Source organism: Leuciscus leuciscus (assembly GCF_965113295.1).
Source record: "Leuciscus leuciscus genome assembly, chromosome: 22".
Taxonomy (NCBI): domain Eukaryota; kingdom Metazoa; phylum Chordata; class Actinopteri; order Cypriniformes; family Leuciscidae; genus Leuciscus; species Leuciscus leuciscus.
In genome coordinates this window covers 10,244,536-10,263,671 of record NC_138746.1, presented here as the reverse complement: position 1 = coordinate 10,263,671, position 19,136 = coordinate 10,244,536, and the positions used below count along the sequence as shown (strand labels likewise).

The 19,136-nt window shown below is 36.5% G+C and overlaps 1 protein-coding gene across 7 annotated transcripts in view; it reads right to left on the bottom strand.

Annotated features, from left to right (window-relative positions):
• Window positions 1-19,136, bottom strand: part of cep170aa (centrosomal protein 170Aa) — a 46,183-nt gene that overhangs the window by 24,418 nt on the left and 2,629 nt on the right. For 6 of the 7 annotated variants that reach the window (XM_082154228.1, XM_082154229.1, XM_082154230.1 and 3 more), the window contains exons 2-7: window positions 11,275-11,416; window positions 8,148-8,237; window positions 5,471-5,549; window positions 4,766-4,824; window positions 4,398-4,569; window positions 1,897-2,034 (exon numbers count right to left, since the gene is read on the bottom strand). In XM_082154228.1, the coding sequence (XP_082010354.1) occupies window positions 1,897-2,034; window positions 4,398-4,569; window positions 4,766-4,824; window positions 5,471-5,549; window positions 8,148-8,237; window positions 11,275-11,379 (643 nt within the window). In that variant the 5' untranslated portion in view covers window positions 11,380-11,416. Of the gene's footprint in view, window positions 1-1,896; window positions 2,035-4,397; window positions 4,570-4,765; window positions 4,825-5,470; window positions 5,550-8,147; window positions 8,238-11,274; window positions 11,417-19,136 lie in introns of those variants that run through there. The other variant, XM_082154234.1, reaches the window with a different exon arrangement.

Here is a 19,136-nt window from a genome sequence, read left to right as displayed (position 1 = left end):
TCCCTGCCTTCGAAAAACCAGCCTTGACTGCCGCCTAAAATAGTCCTGGGAGGTGTTGGAACTTTGATGTGGTGGACTGTTGCATGAATGATTTTCTCTCTCTCTCTCTCTCTGTGTGTGTGGCAGCACTGAGGTTTATCAAGTCTGAAACAAATAAGGCTGATTCATTTGGAACCTTTGCCAACTCTGCCGTCTCCTGAACCTGAGTCTATCTTCATTGCCTGAACAAGACTGCGAAGTTTTGTCAAACAATGCCATTCAGTGTGCCAGCACTACCCCTTCGAGATATATTTACCCAACATTCCCTCATAAAGGAACAAGGCTTCTTCTGGGAGTAGATTTTGTGTCTTTGGACAGAGACGTTGCTGTTTTGAGTTAAATAAATTAAGAGGGCTCAAGGGCACGAGTGCTTTAAGATCTTTGATTGGTCTATTCTAGTCACCGATAAAAATAGTACACATGATAAAAAAATAAACCTAAAAACCTCATGTTTATGGTTATCTTTGTCAAATAACTGTTATTATATCTTGTTCATAATCTGTAGCACTCATTCAGTACATTTCCATGTGCAGTTATGATCAAGCTACAGTGGGTTACATTGGGCAAACTCTCTGTTCAAGTATATATGACCAAATACTTAATTGAATATTTGATGGATAAAACATGTCACCTGTTACCATGGAGCAAGAGCACAATGCTGAGGCCATGTTTATATGCTGGACAAAGCCGGGCTAGAATTACATTATCTAGATCTGACTTCACATAAACCAAAATGGTGTGATGATGAAGGGCACAATAGGTTTTTCCTTGCTGTATATTGAGTGCACTTGTCTGGTTTAGTGTTGGTAGCAAACGTATGATGTCCTGCTGTGATAAAGCCTCAGTAATCTACAATCCCATTACTCCTATACGGAGCAAGTTAATGGGATTCCAGACCCCTGGATCAAAGCACACTACAACATGCCAGTTTCAATCAGCAGTATATTTTACGCTCTTTTCCTGGATTAAACAGCACACAATACAAACCCTTTGTATGAGACAACTGTCCTCTTTGGTCTACATCTGCTCAAACTGTGTTAGGGAACATCTCCATGTGGCTGTCTAATTAAGCAGTTTGTGGAAAAATTACTTATTTTCTGCCATTTATGAATCAGAAATATTCTGGACATATAGACATATGTCATGATTGACATGATGTTAATACTTTTTTTTTCTTATTTTCCAGTAAAATACCTAAATATCCTAAAAACAAGATAAATGTACTTAATACAAACTTAAAGTGAAGATACACTACTTTTCAAAAGTTTGCGGTCAGTACGATTTTTTTTTTTAAGAAATTAAAACTTTTATTCAGTAAGGAGGCTTTAAAATGATTAAAAGTGACAGTAGCATTTATAAATTAATGTTACAAAAGATTTATTTTATTTATCTATATATTATTATTCTATTATTGTTTTTTGTCCTTTCTATATTTGATAATAATAAGAATTGTTACTTGAGCAGCAAATCAGCATATTATAATGATTTCTGAAGAATCATGTGACACTGAAGACTGGAGTAATGATGCTGATTATTCAGCTTTACCATCACAGGAATAAATTATTCCATTTATTTTTATTAAATAAATGCAGCCTTGGAAAGCAAAAGAGACTTATTTTTAAAATAATGTAAATTCTTTTCATAAAATTCATTTGATAAAATATTTTTTTATGGAAAACAAATTATGACAAAAATAATTGTATGGAAAAAAATGGAGAGAAAAAAACAAATGAAGACAAAAACACTAGATATTTGTACAGTATGCCAAATCAAATACAAATTATTCTAGTAAAACAATCCAATTAAAATTATATTGAGCAAACAGAGAGTGTTTAAAAGGATTCTGGGATGTCTTACCTGTCCCGCTGTTCTCCTGCTTCTTTCCAGATATTTTATTCTCTTGTTTAAAGGAATTCTCATCATCTGCATCCCCATCGCCCCACCAGGATGGCTGTCCATACAGTGGGGTTCCCCTGTGCAAGGCAGCTATATCGCCTGTTATAGAGAAGAAAATATTAGCTTTGCTTTGAGGACACAAAGATTAATATACATACAGTATACACAATGCTCATGTATTACATATACATTCGCGTTCGTGTTTACATTTGTCACTGAACGCACCATGCTTGAATGAATGAATAAAATAACACATTACAGTAAGTTTTCAATTGTAAACATTAGTTAACAAACCTGAACCTTAATTTCATAGAGTAGAAACTAAATAAATCTGTTTCTGATCTGTGGAGGGCAGAACACTTTCCATTTGCACAGGATCACTCCTAACTCAAGTGAATTGATTCAGTGATATTGATTCAATGATTCCTAGTGTTGCAGTCATGTGCTATTCACAGATGGATCATGCAACTTTAACAGCCGGGGGCTAAGGGACTTTTAGACAAGCCTGACAATTAGCAGGATGAAATAACCAGGTGGCAATGAGATAAGAGTGCATGTTAAACGCTACCCACCCTTGAAACACTGATGGGTGAAAAACAGGCATGGGCGTAGAGCTGTTCCCTTCCCTATTATTAAATACCCAGCACTTCACGACAGGGCTGGACCACAGTTCTAATTGCATAGGGTAACACATAAACTACATGTGTGTTTAGATGGGTTAAAGTCTCAAATAAACCCCATGAAGCTGTGGTTTACAGTGATTTTAGAACAGCTTAAAAGGGCCGTTGTTAGGCATGACGCTACAGCAACAAAAAGTTTATTATCTATTGATAACAAATAATACTTCGGTCAAGCAATGTACTTCTTCAGCAATGTGTTGTCAAGAAACACACAGAGAAGCAGCGCAGTAATACTGATTTTATGAGGTCACAGATGTGTGTTTATAGAGTATTTTACAACACCTTCGAATGCTGCTCAGCCAATCATAATCAAGGATCAGAACTATCCATTTTATAATACATTTTGACATACTTTAAAGAAAAATCAGTGGTGTTAGACCGTGCTAAACTCGCCACCATCAATACTAGAGTTTTGTGGGTGGTTACCAAGACGTTGCTATGGGGTTGCTGAGGTGTTCTCAGTGTTTTTTTATCATGTTGCTAGGTGGTTTCAAAGTCAAAAGAGCCCATCCCAATTATACTCTCTAATTTGCTAAACCTAGATATGACTCTGTGAATAAGTATATGTGATTAAAATGAACAGAACACCTCTCCTCATCAAGCTGCTTGATTTGAAGTTATCATACATGCCCATAGCACAAATGGTCATCAATGGAAAATTAATGGAACTGTGCTAGCCATTAAGAGTTGACAATGTCATCCTTAATTTTCCATTTGTGACAAGTTTTTTTCAATTTTCCATTACAGGGGAAAAAAACAGATGCAATATTCTCTTTAAGGCTGGCCCACACTAAAAGATTTTTAAAATGTGAGAGATCACAAACATGATGATAAAAAACCATAGATTTAACAGTTTTGTTCATATCATATGTGAAGTGCCAGGATGTGACCAAGAAAGCACACCACACACTAACAGATTCCATTCACAAACAACCAGAGCCTCGACTGTGAATACGAGAAATCTTGCAAAAATCTCTTGCGGTCAAATGTCACTTTAGAGTAAAAAAACATGCTGGAGGGCGGGCAAGAAGAAATAGCGATAATAGTGTTTGGACTGCTTTTTACAGAAAAATTGGGGGAAAAAAGTAATGTTACGCTTCTGTCTTCCGTCAGCTTGCTTTCTAATTTGGCATTATTTCGTTCCACATGACAATCTACCCAGGTTTATCCTCAGGGTTCCCTCCACACTACAGGATTTATGTTCGTAAATATTCAACATGTTAGATATTTACGATTTGAGATCACTGCGGCCCTGATGTTCTTCCAAGCAGATTTAGTCACTCTTAACACACATCACACCACAGGGAAATCTGATAAGATAATCTGTAGAACCATCAAGATAATTGGGACTTTACCAAGGATTGTTGGAAGGGGAGAATTGGGCCAAAAATCGGCCCGATTATCTTACAGCCAGAGGGACGTTTTTATCTTTCACAACTGTCAAATGTTTGTGTTGCAACTGTATGAGGAGAGTTAATGGATTTTCTGAATCCTGCCCTGGCCTGCTTGACCTGAGATGAGATGGCAGAAGGTAACTTACACCTGCTGCTAGCCAGTTCCTAGATAAAAACAGACCGAGCTGATTTATATCACCTTGCTCTGGAGGAAAGGGACAATGGATCAGTCAGATGGGGTACAGCAGTGGCTAGTCTAGTATTACTCATTTAAAGAGCCACATTATTTAATGATGAATCATTGTTTTGCATCACCTACAAAGTAGTTTAAAGATACAAATACAATTATCCATAGCTTACATCCTGACATCATGAAGGTGGTTTTTACCTTGCATCTTTTCATCTCCTTTGTTAGCCTCTGCAGGTTTGCCTGCTGTTTCAGCAATGGGCTCTGGAGGTTTTTTCACTTTGGCTTTGTCTGGAGAAGACTTGGGGGATTTTAAGGGTTCTGCACAGGTGGGCTTCTTGCCCAGTTGAAGTTGGCTGGTGAACTTCTCATGCTGACAGAATGGAGGGAGAAGAACACACAGTTAGAGCCAGAAACCTGTCATAAGATATTACTTCAGGAAGATAAATAAATTACATAAGACAAGCACATGCAATTCTGATAATACAAGTGCCAACATCTTTATAAATTGATGAACCAGCATATTGTTAGCTACGTTAAACGATTCAGAGATGTAGTGATTGTTTTACCTTCAGAGCCTCCTCTGGCACATGTAGCTCTCCTCGCACCACAGTGAACAGGTTGGTATGTGAGTCAAGTTAAGGAAGACTCATAAATAGCTATATAAATAACTTTCTGCCACCTTATTGGACAATGTTCACACACATGGGCAACACTCGCAAATACTAGTCCATGAAACCATATACATCTAGGCCTACTTCTTCTTCTTCTTGTCATGCACATACACATAAATCTTCCAAATTATGAGTGCATTAACTAATTAAATTCCAATGAATCACATCAAAATAATACTAAGAATGACTATAAATACTATCCGACATGTTTGGATAATGTCTTCCTCTGGCATACCTTCTACCATGTGCTCTCGGTGATCTGTGGTGCCTCCTCCTAGCAACAATGGTGCAAAATCAAATACCAGTTAATTGACTACTGCAAACCTTAGACCTTACCTGTGTTAAATCACGCTGCATGATTATTTAAATACTCTCCTTTTGCGTCTGAAAGGGAAACTCCTACAAATGCATATGCATTTAGGTCAGCTGCAAAAATAACTGTGACCATGCCTTTTCATCATAAATTTTTCACTGTGTGTCTTTAGTAAATCCTGACAGTAGTTTTTTCACACCAAAAAGAGGGTTTGGACTGGCGCAAGCTGTTAGCAAATCTGGCCCTAGATCTTAAAAGCTTTCAGAGGAAAGTGCATTGAAGGATATCATATCCAAACCTCAGTTTGTCATCAATCTTTAAAGTGATGTACATCTGTTCCTGGATCCTGACATCATTTACAAATGTCTGAAAATAAAAAAGACAAATAAAATTCACATTTTACACAGCTGTTCTACTTATACTGGTTGAAGTACTTTTATAAAAATTTCAAATCACAGACACAGAAGTTAATTTCTAGTTCACAATATGTACTGTACCCTACATAGGACAAGCGGTTTGGAGAAGAGACAAATGGATATGAACTGTTTTGTATACAGAATCTTTAAAGACAATATTAATTAAAAACATTAGAAAAAAGGTAAAAAGTAACTTATTCTAGTACAAAATGGTAGAAAGCATTTATGGAGCCTTAAAGTTCCCATGAAATCAAAATTGACCCAGTTTACTTTGTTTGCGCACATTACTAGTGCAAGTTAATATGCAGAAAAAAACTTGTTTGTGTTGGTAATCTTTAATCAAAATCTGAAGATTTTGCTTCCGCTCTGGAATGGCGTTCTCCTACTGCCAGTCTGCTAATGAGCGAGTGAACCCTGCCCTCTATTCAATACTCCGTTTCACTTCACAAGTCAGTTGAAACTTCTGGTTCAGAGGGACTTTAGCCTTTTAACGTTTTATTCTAGAAGAAGCGCCTTTGACCTTTTTTTCTACTGTTTAGGATTGAGATCCAACCAAAGAGCATCTCTGGGATTATTTCACGAGGTTCTTCCAACAAGTAATGTTCCAAGATGTTTTCCTCTTAGCCTCTTTTTTTTACTGCATTCACATATTTCCATATATTTCCTACTAGTTATTTATCCCATATATAACCAGTAGCTAATTAGTTACAGCCTTGAACCATGATTTGCTATTTGCTAGTCAGAAGCAGATTGTATTAGAGAGAAGGATGTTCTCATTTAGAGAGCATTTGATTGGACAAAAGTGTAGTCAATATTGATGAGTAAAAGAGGATGAGTAAATCAATATTTTTGCTGTTTTCCCCAGAAGAGAACGACTGGAAGTTTTAAATGTGCATATACGTATGCTAAAAGGAAATGATCAACATTTAGAAGTATTTAGCATAGCTAGTAGCATCTAGCATATAGATAATCTCAAAGGTAACACACACACAAACTAAAAGCCACGAAACACTAAATCTGATTTCATATGATATTTTATACAGCAATAAAATTTGAAACAAAACAAAGACTTTCCTTTCCCAAATTATCAAAGGATTAAACAGCTCTAACTGGGCTTTTTTTTCTAAATCCACTTTAAAATTATACAAATTGAGTAATAATGATAAGCTTATGGTTAATTCTAAAAATCTCCTTGATTTCCAAATCCCCATCAGTATGTACCTATACCTAAAGTTCATCATACACAGCCCATTAAGGCAGCAAGACATTTGTGTATTTAATGAGTTCGACTTCAAAAGTTCAGTGAACAAATGTTTTACAGATCCCTCTAAACATATCACTACAGTGAGAGCCACCTCACAAAGTCTGAAAACCTTCAAGGTGGTTATAGCGAGCTGTAAGGTCTGCTTTCAAATATCAGCCACTTCCTGCAAAGCCCAACAAAGAGGGGGAGCTAATCGCACTGACAAAGCACTTTCTAGAGCATTCAAGTTTAAAATTTCCATTGAAAAGCTGAATCAATCTCCTCCTCTGTCCTTTCAACAATATCCAAAGACCTTAAGATATTCTGCTGGAATGTGGGGTCACAGTAGGGGAATTTCTGCATGCTCTTCAGTGGCTGACTGCACGTTATTTCCCTTCAATCTGTTCAGTTTTCAACATGTGCCAACTTCAACTAAAGGAATATGGTAGTTTCATGCAACGTCTGGGCTTGTTGTGTGAGGGTTTTGCTGAAAAAGGATCTTATGTCAACATAAATGTAAACGGTACTGAAACTGCTAAAAAAAGGTGGATAAAATGCTGCACACACTATAATAGCCATTTCCTGCCAAAACAGGACAGGAACAGGAATTCTTAAGCATGACTCAACAGGAAGAGGTTGTAATTTGTGTGAGTGGCCCCACGAGTTCTGATTTAGTCATGGAGATTCTACTGACCTCAAACAGACAAACATAATCTAACACAAACACAGAGCACAGACTCAGGAAAAGCAGGCTGAACCTCAATATATTACTAAGGTTTAGAACTACCACATAGTTCAAGAATAAAGTATGAAGAGGGAAGATTGTATTTAATCTGTGTCAAGATTCAACAAGAGGCTGAATATACTGTACATAAAATGGAAATTAAATATTTTAAAGAACTTTTTTGTACAATAATGTTTGGCTGACTGTACATTATCCTGCATATTACATGCTGACTTACTAAATAATGGATGTGATTTAAACTGAAATAATTTTGTGTAAGAAGAAAGAGGCTGTAAATGTGACATGTTATGAAGAAACCACATTTATGTGGCTGCCAGGTCAAATACAAATATAAAATATAATATGACATTAGTTATGTAAGAGGTTTTATTTATTGCTCAATAAATATTTATTTATTACTATAAATTTATTTTATTACCAGTAAACTTAATTTACTGAACCGACTATAATTTACTATACTATTGTGCTTTATGTAAATTTTTCCACAATTTGTTTATTTAAAGGCAGTGACATTCATTTATCAGAAATGTACCACTCCATTCACTATCGCTCTTACTCACCCCATTCAGGCTTCCTAGATCCTTCACTTTGTGCTCGTCACTGCTGGACTCATAGTTGATGACAGCGTGCTGCTTGTCTACACTGCGAGACTGCAATCACAAACAAGTAACAAAAAGCAGGAGTTATGATTCTGAGACAGTTTGCGCTGAGCATTATCACTTCATAGATTTGTTATTATTGGAGGCTAGTTTATATGGAGTCACAGAAGTATTTTACCTTGTAGCAATGATAGAATTTGAAGGTGACATATCTCACGTTTGCAACATTCCAGACATCTGAAGAGAAACGTTCTCTCACACAAGTATTACAGACTGGTTGTTGCCTCAAGTGAAGTCACATTAGCAAAATTTTGCGAACAAAAAAAGTTCCATTGTCTATTGTTAATAGCATAGAGATGTATGCAGCCAAACCCACAAAGAACTCACTTTCAAACCAAGCGGTTTTCTGTTGGTCAACACAGTAAATTAATTTGACCAATTTGAAGATGTTGCATAATCTCAGTGGGGAAATCTTTCACTATTTTGCGAAATTCCCCATCGCATGGATTCCTACTGAATTGACTGTATTTTGCCCATGAATATTTGCTGAAAAATGGTAATTGTTTAATTAATTTTCATTTTAATAATGTGATGATCCACTAGAGGAAAGGCCAATCTCCACATCTCTCGTTTGTGGACGTTTTAATGAAAAGTGTAAGTTGCTCAGCATAAAACAAACATTAAAATGAACAAATAAATGCAAACACAGAAGTTTAAGGTTTAGAACCTATATATACACACCTAAAATGAGTGTACATGAGCACAGTGGCTCTATTTTAAGCCACTCATCCTCAGTTCAGTGATAAGGAATCTAATACTTTACCAATCTATTTTGAGACAAACCATGTGACCACTTAAAGTATTGTAACGCAATCACATGATAGATTGATTTATGCCTGACCCTAACATGGAAGGGTCAAAGAGGGAAATGGGGGTTTCCTGACTAAACAAAGCCTTGTTCATGTCTACCAGAGACTAGTGTTTAAACGTCTGAAACCCCAGAGTCAGTTTGTTGATCTACAGTCTATACTCACCATTTTAAAGGCTTGTCTATGAGCATAGTATATGCTAGCCTGTGTTCACCATGTAGCTGGATTTAAGAAAAGGCTTTTTGTTATTGTTTTGAGGCGCAAAGAAGATATTTCCATTAGAGACTTTTGACCAAAATGTTTACTCGAGCCCTCAGAAGGCCCTTTTCACCTCAGAGATGCTAGGTGTTGTGAGAGGCATTTAGCGTTTTGTTATGTGGTTGCTAATGATTCTATGAGTTGCACAGTACACAGCTTTTCTTAAAGTGGCTCATATTACAGTTTGTGTTGAGACACGTCAAGTCTGTTTTGTAGTTTGACCAGGTTACTCAGCTCTCTAATGACATGACTGACACTTTCTCTCTCAATGTTTGGCATTACAGTCTATGATCTCGTAGTTCGACACTCTAAAAGTACATCATGAGCTGTTTGCCCCACTTTCTATTAATAAAGCAGCATGACTAACACATGTATACTGATGCTGAGGTAGATAGTAACAGTCATGCCACTTAGGAACACAACTTTCCTCCTGGGTATGACTTTATCTGTCTCCATCCTTCCTATGATCATTACACACAGCTTGTGAAGTACACTACCATTCAAAAGTTTAGGTTCGATAAGATTTTTAAAAATGTTTTTGAAAGTCTTTTACGCTCACAAAGGCTGCATTCACTTGATTAAAAATACAATAAAACAGTAATATTGTGAAATATGTTTGCAGTTTAAAATAACTTTTTTTATTTTTAACATTTTAAAATGTGTTTTTTTCCTGTGATGGCAAAGCTGAATTTTCAGCATCATTACTCCAGCCTTCAGTGTCACATGATCCTTCAGAAATCATTCTAATATGGTGATTTGCTGCTCAAGAAACATTTCTCATTATTATCAATGTTGAAAACAGATGTTCTGCTTAGTATTTTTGTTGAAACGTGATACTTTTTCAGGATTCTTTGATGAATAGAACGTTCAAAATAACAGCATTTGTTTGGAATATAAATCTTTTGTAACATTCTAAAAGTCTTTACTGTCAATTTTGATCAATTTAATGCATCCTTGCTGAACAAAAGTATTAATATCTTTCAAAGAAAAAAACAAAACATACTGACCATTAAACTTTCAAATGATAGTGTAACAGCTCTCCAAAACCTTGCTGTCTACTACCTACATAAGCAAACTGCTTTCTAAGGCAGTATCCAAACCAAAAAGGAACTTCATAGGTGACAGATTTTGTACATTCTACATAGGAAGCAACTCAAGCAATTATCGTTTAACTCATATTTAATTCCAATGGAGTTTGATTATAGCATGTCAAAAAAGGTCATACTACCATCAAAATAGTTTTAGTCATTTTAGTACTTTAAGTTTTTTAAATTTAAGTTTTCATGTTTAAAGGCAGGGTACGTGATATATAGATGTGTATATATATCGTCTGTGGAAGGCGTAGGACCATAAAATGTTTCGGTCCGAATGCAATGATGTCCTACCTGCCTGTCAACGTATGTGTTTCCATACCTCCGCACACCCTGTCACGCAGACATCACAAGCACCGCAACCTAAACAGCAGCCACCTTTAACAGTTCCTCGTGAACCAAAACAATGAGCTTATGCTGCATTCACGTCATAACTACTGTCATTTGGAGGAAATAGAAACCCGTGATGGTATTCGCGGATCGGTTTGTGACTCAAATGTATGCGTTTCAATTGCAACACTATCAACGTGGAAATTAACTGCAGCAGTCAGGTGGTACAACTCTTTAAGTTATTTATGTTCATTATTACTGTAATGTCATATGCTTTGAGACATGAGGTAGTTTAACACAGTGTCACGTGATGCATTTGTTTGCTCCTTGCTATACGGAGGCGTGGCTTTGGAGACGCTCTGAAGGAAGGGTGGGATCTTCTGCTTTCAAAGCTAGCTCCCTATTGCTATCCTCTCCAAAAATTGCCTACCCTACCTTTAAGTTTTTCATGTAATATTTATATTTATTTCAGCCTTATTTCAATTAACGAAAGCATTTTTAGTGGTTTTAGTTTTAACACTGAGATACACCCTTCCTGACCTGTAGCATAAGCTCGCAGTCATCGCGACCCACAAAGATCATCTCACGGGGCAGCCGGTGCCGCGTACCCCCGCTGCTCACGAGGAACCAGGACGTGAGGCTCATCTCTGCACTCTTCTCCAGCCTCAGTCCCTACGTCATCCTGATGGACAGATAAAGAAAGAGAGACATTTATGAAAAACTTTCAATCAATAACATTCCATTTCTCACTCCATACAAAGTTTTACAAAACTTTAATAAAAAAAGGTGGACTTTTATAAAGAGATCACGTCCGTCCCACATAGAGGTTTAAATTTGAACCGACAGTGGAATGTGGGTGGAGGGAGAGAGAGAGATCCGTTAGACCGCGCTGAAATCTGCTGCATGCTGACTCTTTTCTGAAGCTACAGAAGCCCGGGACACTTCCCTCCTCCCTCGCTGCCTATGATCATTGCCAGATGCGGCAGGAAGTGATGTAGGCAACTTGGCTGCACACCCTACTGGGCTCTGGGATTTTTTTCCCCCTTTCTATGAAAAGGAGGTCACATTCAGCTGCTCCGGGCTGCAGCTGCAAATGGTCTGGGGAGAGGAATTTAATGTATCCTCCTGACATACAAACCCACTAGCCCTTCTAAGTGACCCAGTGATACTTTGGAACCTCCTTTGTTTTACAAAATACATGGTACTCCAAAGTATACCATGGTAGAATATGGTATATGTCCAAAAACAGCATTTCAATGGTATATGTCTAAAACATCGAGTTATTTACAGCTATGAACAACCTCAAACATAGATCGACAAACAAAAAACAGAGTGGGTCTCACTGACTACAATAACAAATCTCTATATAACTGTAATTATTGAAGAAAGCATGTCTGTCACCTGGAAGACCCTCACGACTAATATCATACAGCACTCACAAGCAGCTAGGCCTACTTCACATTGGATATTATGAAATACCTTTTAATTAGCATATCACTATGACAACATATTGATCAATAATGTGTGCCATTTTGATAAATGCGCCCCATATTTGCTGAGAGTGCACTATGATTACACTGCTTGAGGAGCTGGAACACAATATCCACTCACTGAAATATAATATAGCTGAGTCTGACCTCCACTTACAAATTCTAAAGGTCTACTTATGGATGTAAATTAGATGTAACCAATATGTTTTAAATCTACATAATTTAACACTAAATCTAACTAATAATACATTTTTTAGTTTTTCATTTTTTTTTTTGGTTTGTAATGAGATTGATTTTGTACTTTTTGACAAATATATAATTTAGTTATAGGTCTGTATTTCTTCCTTTTATAAGACTTTTTTGTATAATAATAATAATAAAGGGGAAAAAAATAAGAATGTATTTAAATGTATTGTATAATAACTCTTTTATCAGTCTGCGTCTAATGCGATAACATATGGAAGCTTGTTTCTGCCATGGAATAAACAAATGTAAAAGATAATTTGTGACTTTATATTAAGATTCTGCCTTTTTTCTCAGAATTGCGTGATATAAAGTTACAATTGCGAGTTATAAAATCAGAATTGTGAGAAATAAACTCGCAATTCTGACGTTTATAATATATCTCACAATTCTGACTTCTTTTCTCAGAATTATGAGATATAAACTCGCAATTGCGCGTTATAAAGTCAGAATTGTGAGAAAAAAAATCTGAATTGCAAGTTTATATCCCGCAACTCTGACTCTATAACTTGCAATTGCGACTTTATATCTCGCAATTCAGACTTTATAACACGCAATTGCGACTTTTTAATCATGCAAGTCTGACTTTATATCTCGCAATTCAGACTTTATAACACTCAGTTCTGACTTTATAACTCCCAATTTTGACTTTATAACATGCAATTGTGACTTTTTATCACGCAATTCTGACTTAAGACAAACAATTGCTACTCTTTATCACGCAATTCTGACTTTATAACTCGCATTTGCGACTTAATATCACGCTATTCCTTTTTTATTCCATGGCAGAAATAAGCTTCGATAATAACACAATTATATAACAACAAAAAAGTATTTTGTTTGAAAAGCCCAGTACTGCAAAAAAGAAAGTTCCAAAACTAAACCCTGTAAGTGTTTTTATTCAGCAACAGAGGTGTGATATTGGCTGTAGGATTGGAACAATGTGTCGAACAGGAATAAGTTCTGAGAAGTCCTTCACAACAGAGATAGATTTTAACTTGGGAGTTTCAAGGAATAGCTGAATACTAGCAGCTGGATTTTCTCTTTTCTGGAACACAAGCATTAATCGAGCAACCGCAGGGAAGCCTTTATACCCGTCAACTACCCGCGGAATTCAGGAATAAGCACAACGTGGCATAGGCACTCTGATGTGGTGCGATATAAAATTTTATTTTAATAAGACATGAAAGAGCTTTGGAAGCTGGAGAATGTTGGTCGTCAGTACCTTCTGATGAACACATGCATTCAATCTCAATCTTCAAACCTATCACAATCCCTGCATGGCTACTGAGAGAGACAATCTTGAGAATAAGAATACTTAAAGACTTAATTTAAAAGCTTAAAACGAGAAGGCAAATCTGCAGACTTTACTCTTGGAGTGAACTTCACCTTCTTAGAGGCACACGTATGCTTAAGATTTCATGAGTCGCCGAATAAATGCATCACTTTCTATTAAAACAGCTCTGTGCCCCAAAAAGCTCCCCCTTTCTTCCAAACTGAGCGACATATGGTGTTTTTAATGGGTGAAAGGGTGATTTCACCATGCTGGCTGTGAGTGCATCCTCTCGCCTCAATGTCTGAAGAGATGGATTGTTTTGGGTTGACGGAGTGTGTATGCAATGCACAGGAAGTGTGGCTAACGCTTCCTCCTGCTCATCTCTGAATCTCTGTCATCTTTAAGAGGAATAAGGCACTGATTCACTCTGGAATAAAAGAAGCAGCAAAGCTGGAAACCACCATTTTAATAAGGAATAACAACTGGAACGACTGAAATGTGACGGATTGTGATGTTTTTTGTTGTACTACGCAAAGTACGCATAAAAGTAAAACATGTTATTTTCAAACTGGTGTTTCTCAAGCATGAAGCTCTTGCATGACTTTCTGCATGAAGTCTACACCCATCTAATGAGATCTCCAGCCAGATGATGACACAACCGTGTAAGTGTCCTCCCTAATTCCCCTGACCTCATATCATGACCCATGAGTACTAGCCTGACCCATCTCTACTGCAGCCCAGTCAGGCAAACAGACATTCTTAAAGGAACAGAGCATCCCAATAAAAATTCATACATTTTTTGACAAACAAGCCAATACATGACATATATGAAGCAATTAATGTCAAGCATGCAAAACACACACAAAATGCACACATTTAGATTCAACAGTGCAATTTTGACCCAGTGAGACTAAATACGGTATATGGAAAAGAGTATTTTGCATCTTTTGTGTTCCACAAAAGAAAGTAAGTCATGTTTGGAACTACATGAGGGTGAGTTAATGATGACACAATTTTCACTGTGGGATGAACTATCCTTTTCAAACTTACTGTGTGAGATTAACACTTCATGACAGACAGGGTTTAAGTACAGCTGATGCAATGTGACATGAATGTCGCTCATTCAGAAATGTAACGTTTCGCTTGTGTCTGTGAATGCAAAGTGAAGGATGCAAGTCCTTGAGCTGATGTTGCAAAGCAAATAAACTGTGAATTATAACAACACTGTTAAAACAGTGAGCGAAAAAGTCAATGTTCTCACTGCTGCCATTAGTATCTCTTCAATGAGGCATCACAAACTGTTCATTTTATTGTCTCGGTTCATTGCTTTCATCTAACTCAGAAATTAAATCTTCATCATTCAGTTTCTCTAACAAAGCATTTGGTTTGCATTGTCAAAAAAATGGATTCTTATTTCCAGAAACAGATGCTACTACAATAAGCCTGAGGGCATCTGAGCCTTCTGTCTCAAACCTAGGAAGGCATCGACTACATTTCTGACTAGTCACCAGACAGTATACGCTAATCTATTTGAAGTGCACCTCTATATGCTAATGCTGGGAGAGAAAACGATCCACGGACAACCTCAATGCTTAAGAAGAATACAGCAAGTGGGCCTGACAGAATGACTTTCATTCAGTTAATTCAAGGTGATGTTTGCACTGGAAGGGAATAGGCTAGATTTAGTGTCTTGTGTGTGAACAATGTATGTGCCATTCACCTTATTCCACCGACCATATCCTTCTGATATTAATAAATGAGACACAATGCATTGTGCCTTTTAAAAAAGCCTTTCCAATAATTGTCTAAAGGTGCAGTCACATAGCGAAATTTCAGATCCATTGTTCATTATCAATAGTGTAGTAATATATGAAGCACAGCTCACACAGAAGTCACTTTCAAACCAAGCAGCTTTCGGTTGGTCAGCATGATGAATTCATGTGACCAACTTGAGTGAAATCTGCATAGGGAAATCTTTCGCCCTCACACTAAAAAACTATAAGCACATACGTTTTACATATGTAAAAACAAATATTGCATCACAATAAGTGTAATTGTGATTGTCAAAACATTTGGTAACTAAATAGAATTTTATGAAGTTTAGTGACAACATGTTACAATGTTTACATTGTACAATGACTGGTAGGATACAGTTTTTATTATTGCTTGACAAACATTTCAAGATTTCAATTCCATTCTTGTGATTTGATTCCGATTTTGATTCAATATTGACTTCTTTGGATACATGTTTATTTTACATTTTATTTTAAAAAATAATCTCACCTAATGCTGTAAACATAGAGGGCCCAATCTGCTGGTATTATTAAAGGTTAAAAATAACAAATTAAATTAAATATAATGCAGTTTTTGTTATAATAACAATTATTTAATGACATAAGTAAAAATATAATAAATATGTAATATAGTGCTCAGCAAAATCTCCTCTCTAGCTATTTTTTCTATTCAATTAACATGCTATGGTCATTAAATGGCTTTCCTGAGGTAAATGTAACGTTATGTGACATAATTGTTCTCCTGCTATTATATATTGACCTCTTTCCGTGGTTGAAAAACACTAATTGGTCGATATTATGTATACTTTCGGTAAGTTGTACTGCATCTTTAAATAAAAAAGTTACAGATGATCGGTTCACTTGCACTTGAACTGAGGCGCTCAGCGATCTGGCACGTCACATTTACAAGCGCCAAACGTATTTTTTTCTGAATTTCGTAATAAAATTGACGGAATCTAAGAGCTGATAATTAGTTTAATATTAAAAGTACCTCTTTGCTCCGCAATTTTTCTGTGCGTGAGAAAATGGATGTGTGGCGTGAGAGCGTGTGAAAAGTGTCAATTGCGTGAGAGTTGGCAGCCGTGGGCCGGGTTTCCCGATAACGATGTATCTTAGCTCTTAAGAGCGCTCTCTACGTGCAAGGTTACGAACGCTCGCAGCAATTCCACGAGCGTTTCCCAAAAATGCACTTAACATAAACGCGCAAAGTGCTGAAATATAACCTTATATGGAATCGTATTCTGAACGTTTAGCCTTAATTATTAGATTTAACCTAATAATCGTCATCTGTGGATTAGCAATCAAGACAAGTCTAAAGTCTACATTCAGGCGGAGATAGCCTACTGACAAAATGTATGAAAAAAAATGAAAAAAAGAAAAGAAAAGATACCTTTCAAAAAAGATAATTTTAGAGGAGATAGAGCGAAACAAATATAGGCTATTATTTTTAACAGATTTAGGACACCATACAAATAAGGAAAAACAAAACATCTGGGTGGACATTGCAATCTAACTGCAAGTCACTGACAGATTTTTTTTTTTTTTTTATCCATATTTTGCCCAGTCTTTGAAGCATATTTCCCACATTACTTCGTTCTTTTATGATTTTTTCATTTTTTTCATTCATTTAATTTAGATGTGTATTTTTTTCTTCCCTTTTTTAAAATTTTAAAAAACAAAAAACAAGTACAATAAAGTGTACAATAAAAAAAAAAGTACAATCAAAACCTTATATTTGTACTCACTTTGCAGTGTAATCTGTTAAATCTAGATAAAAGTGTAATCTGCCGGTTGTCCTGCAGGTGACCTCATAACTCTGTCTTCTTACGATGCAGTTGGGGATTTACGATTACTCCAGAGCACTCGTAGATCTACAATGATTTTTAAGTGCTACTTAAGTTACGATGCTTTTGGGAAACAGACCGTAATATTAAGATCAGTCGTACGATCGTTTTTACGAACTACTTAGGCTTACGAGGCTTTTGGGAAACGCAGCCCAGGCTATTTAGCATGAACCCGAAGCACAAATTATACTTTGCTTGTCCGTGTTCCACGCTTGGGGAACAGTATTTTTTTGCAGCTTAATGCAATTTTAATAACTCTTTTTATTATCGAGCACGTCCTGCAGTTTAGCAACAGAAGACTACAGTTTACATCAATCACTGATTTAGCCAATTTGGATGTTAAGTTTCGGCTTTTAGGGAGGAACAAAAGCGCACCGCTGTGAAGGAAAGATATGCACCAAAATCACACAGCCCTATTTTTTGCTGTAGGGTTGCTGTCATTGCCATGTCTCCGCAATGATGTTAAGATTGATTGTCCTTTTCAGACTATCAAAAGTCTGGTACTGGTACAACTGCCAGTCCGGTGAATGTAGTGATTTTAGCTGGCATAGAAATTGTCTCACGAGTTTTGCGTCATCTGATCAGCTCTTCTGATCTGCCTTTATAGAGACCACTGATCAAACAAAACGATTATCGGCCAATAGCAATCGCGATCATATCACCCTTGAATCCTCTTACTAAACTACTACATATAAATTATACAAAAGACAAATAGAGTTCAGTCTCCTTAAAAATAAACATGAAATATAAGTAAAATTCATTAAAAATTCATTTTCATAGCTACGGCCACATCTCTGTGCAGAAAATGAGGTGAATGCAGTAAAACACGCTGAGAGAGCAAATTTGGGGATGCTGTATAAGTACCATATGGCCATGAGAAGCAGACATCTCATTTACATCATCAGCATGTGGCAGGAGGACGAAAGATCCATCATTAATCCAAATCGAATACACTTGTGACTAGACCTTATCAGAAACAACAAAATGTGTCCGTTGGGTGGTAATAAACACATAATGACATACTTGACACAACAGACCTACTTATGCAAATCAACAACCAGTAAATGTTTCTGACTAAGGGGAATTTCTGCTGCATGTTCAGACACCAAATCAGAATTACAATATTAATTTTGTGAATTACACTACCGTTTTGTTTGGGGTCATTAAGATTTATTTTAATGTTTTTGAAAGACATAACCTATATTGTGCTCACCATTTATTTGATCACAAATACAGTAAAACACATTGTGAAATAGTATTACAATTTAAAAAGAACTGTTTTCTATTTTAAAATAGCCTATATTTATCCCTGTGATGACAAAGCTGAATTTTCAGCAGCTATTACTCCAGTCTTCAGTGTCACATGATCCTTCAAAAACACTTCAAAACGCTGTTCGTAGTCATCCAGTTTGAAATGTTGACTAAACACAGAGGTTTTCCAGATTTTCCTTCGCAATGTTCTCTCCATATTTACGATTCTTTGCAGCCTTTAGCCACTGCCTACAATGTACTGGATCCTTCACTGGAAGCTGAAAGTAACTCACTCCAGCTAAACGTTTACTCTTTAAATTCTTGCACCCAGGAACAATACAAGTCAACACCATTATAACTAAAAGTTTGCTAATAAGTATTTCCTACTAAAGTAAGCCGGTATTTGACTCTAGTCAACCCATAGTATGCACAGCAGACTGGTGCCCAGTGCATGGGGTGTTGAAGTTGTCCTATTTGGCAAAAGGGAAGACAACATCCTTTTTTC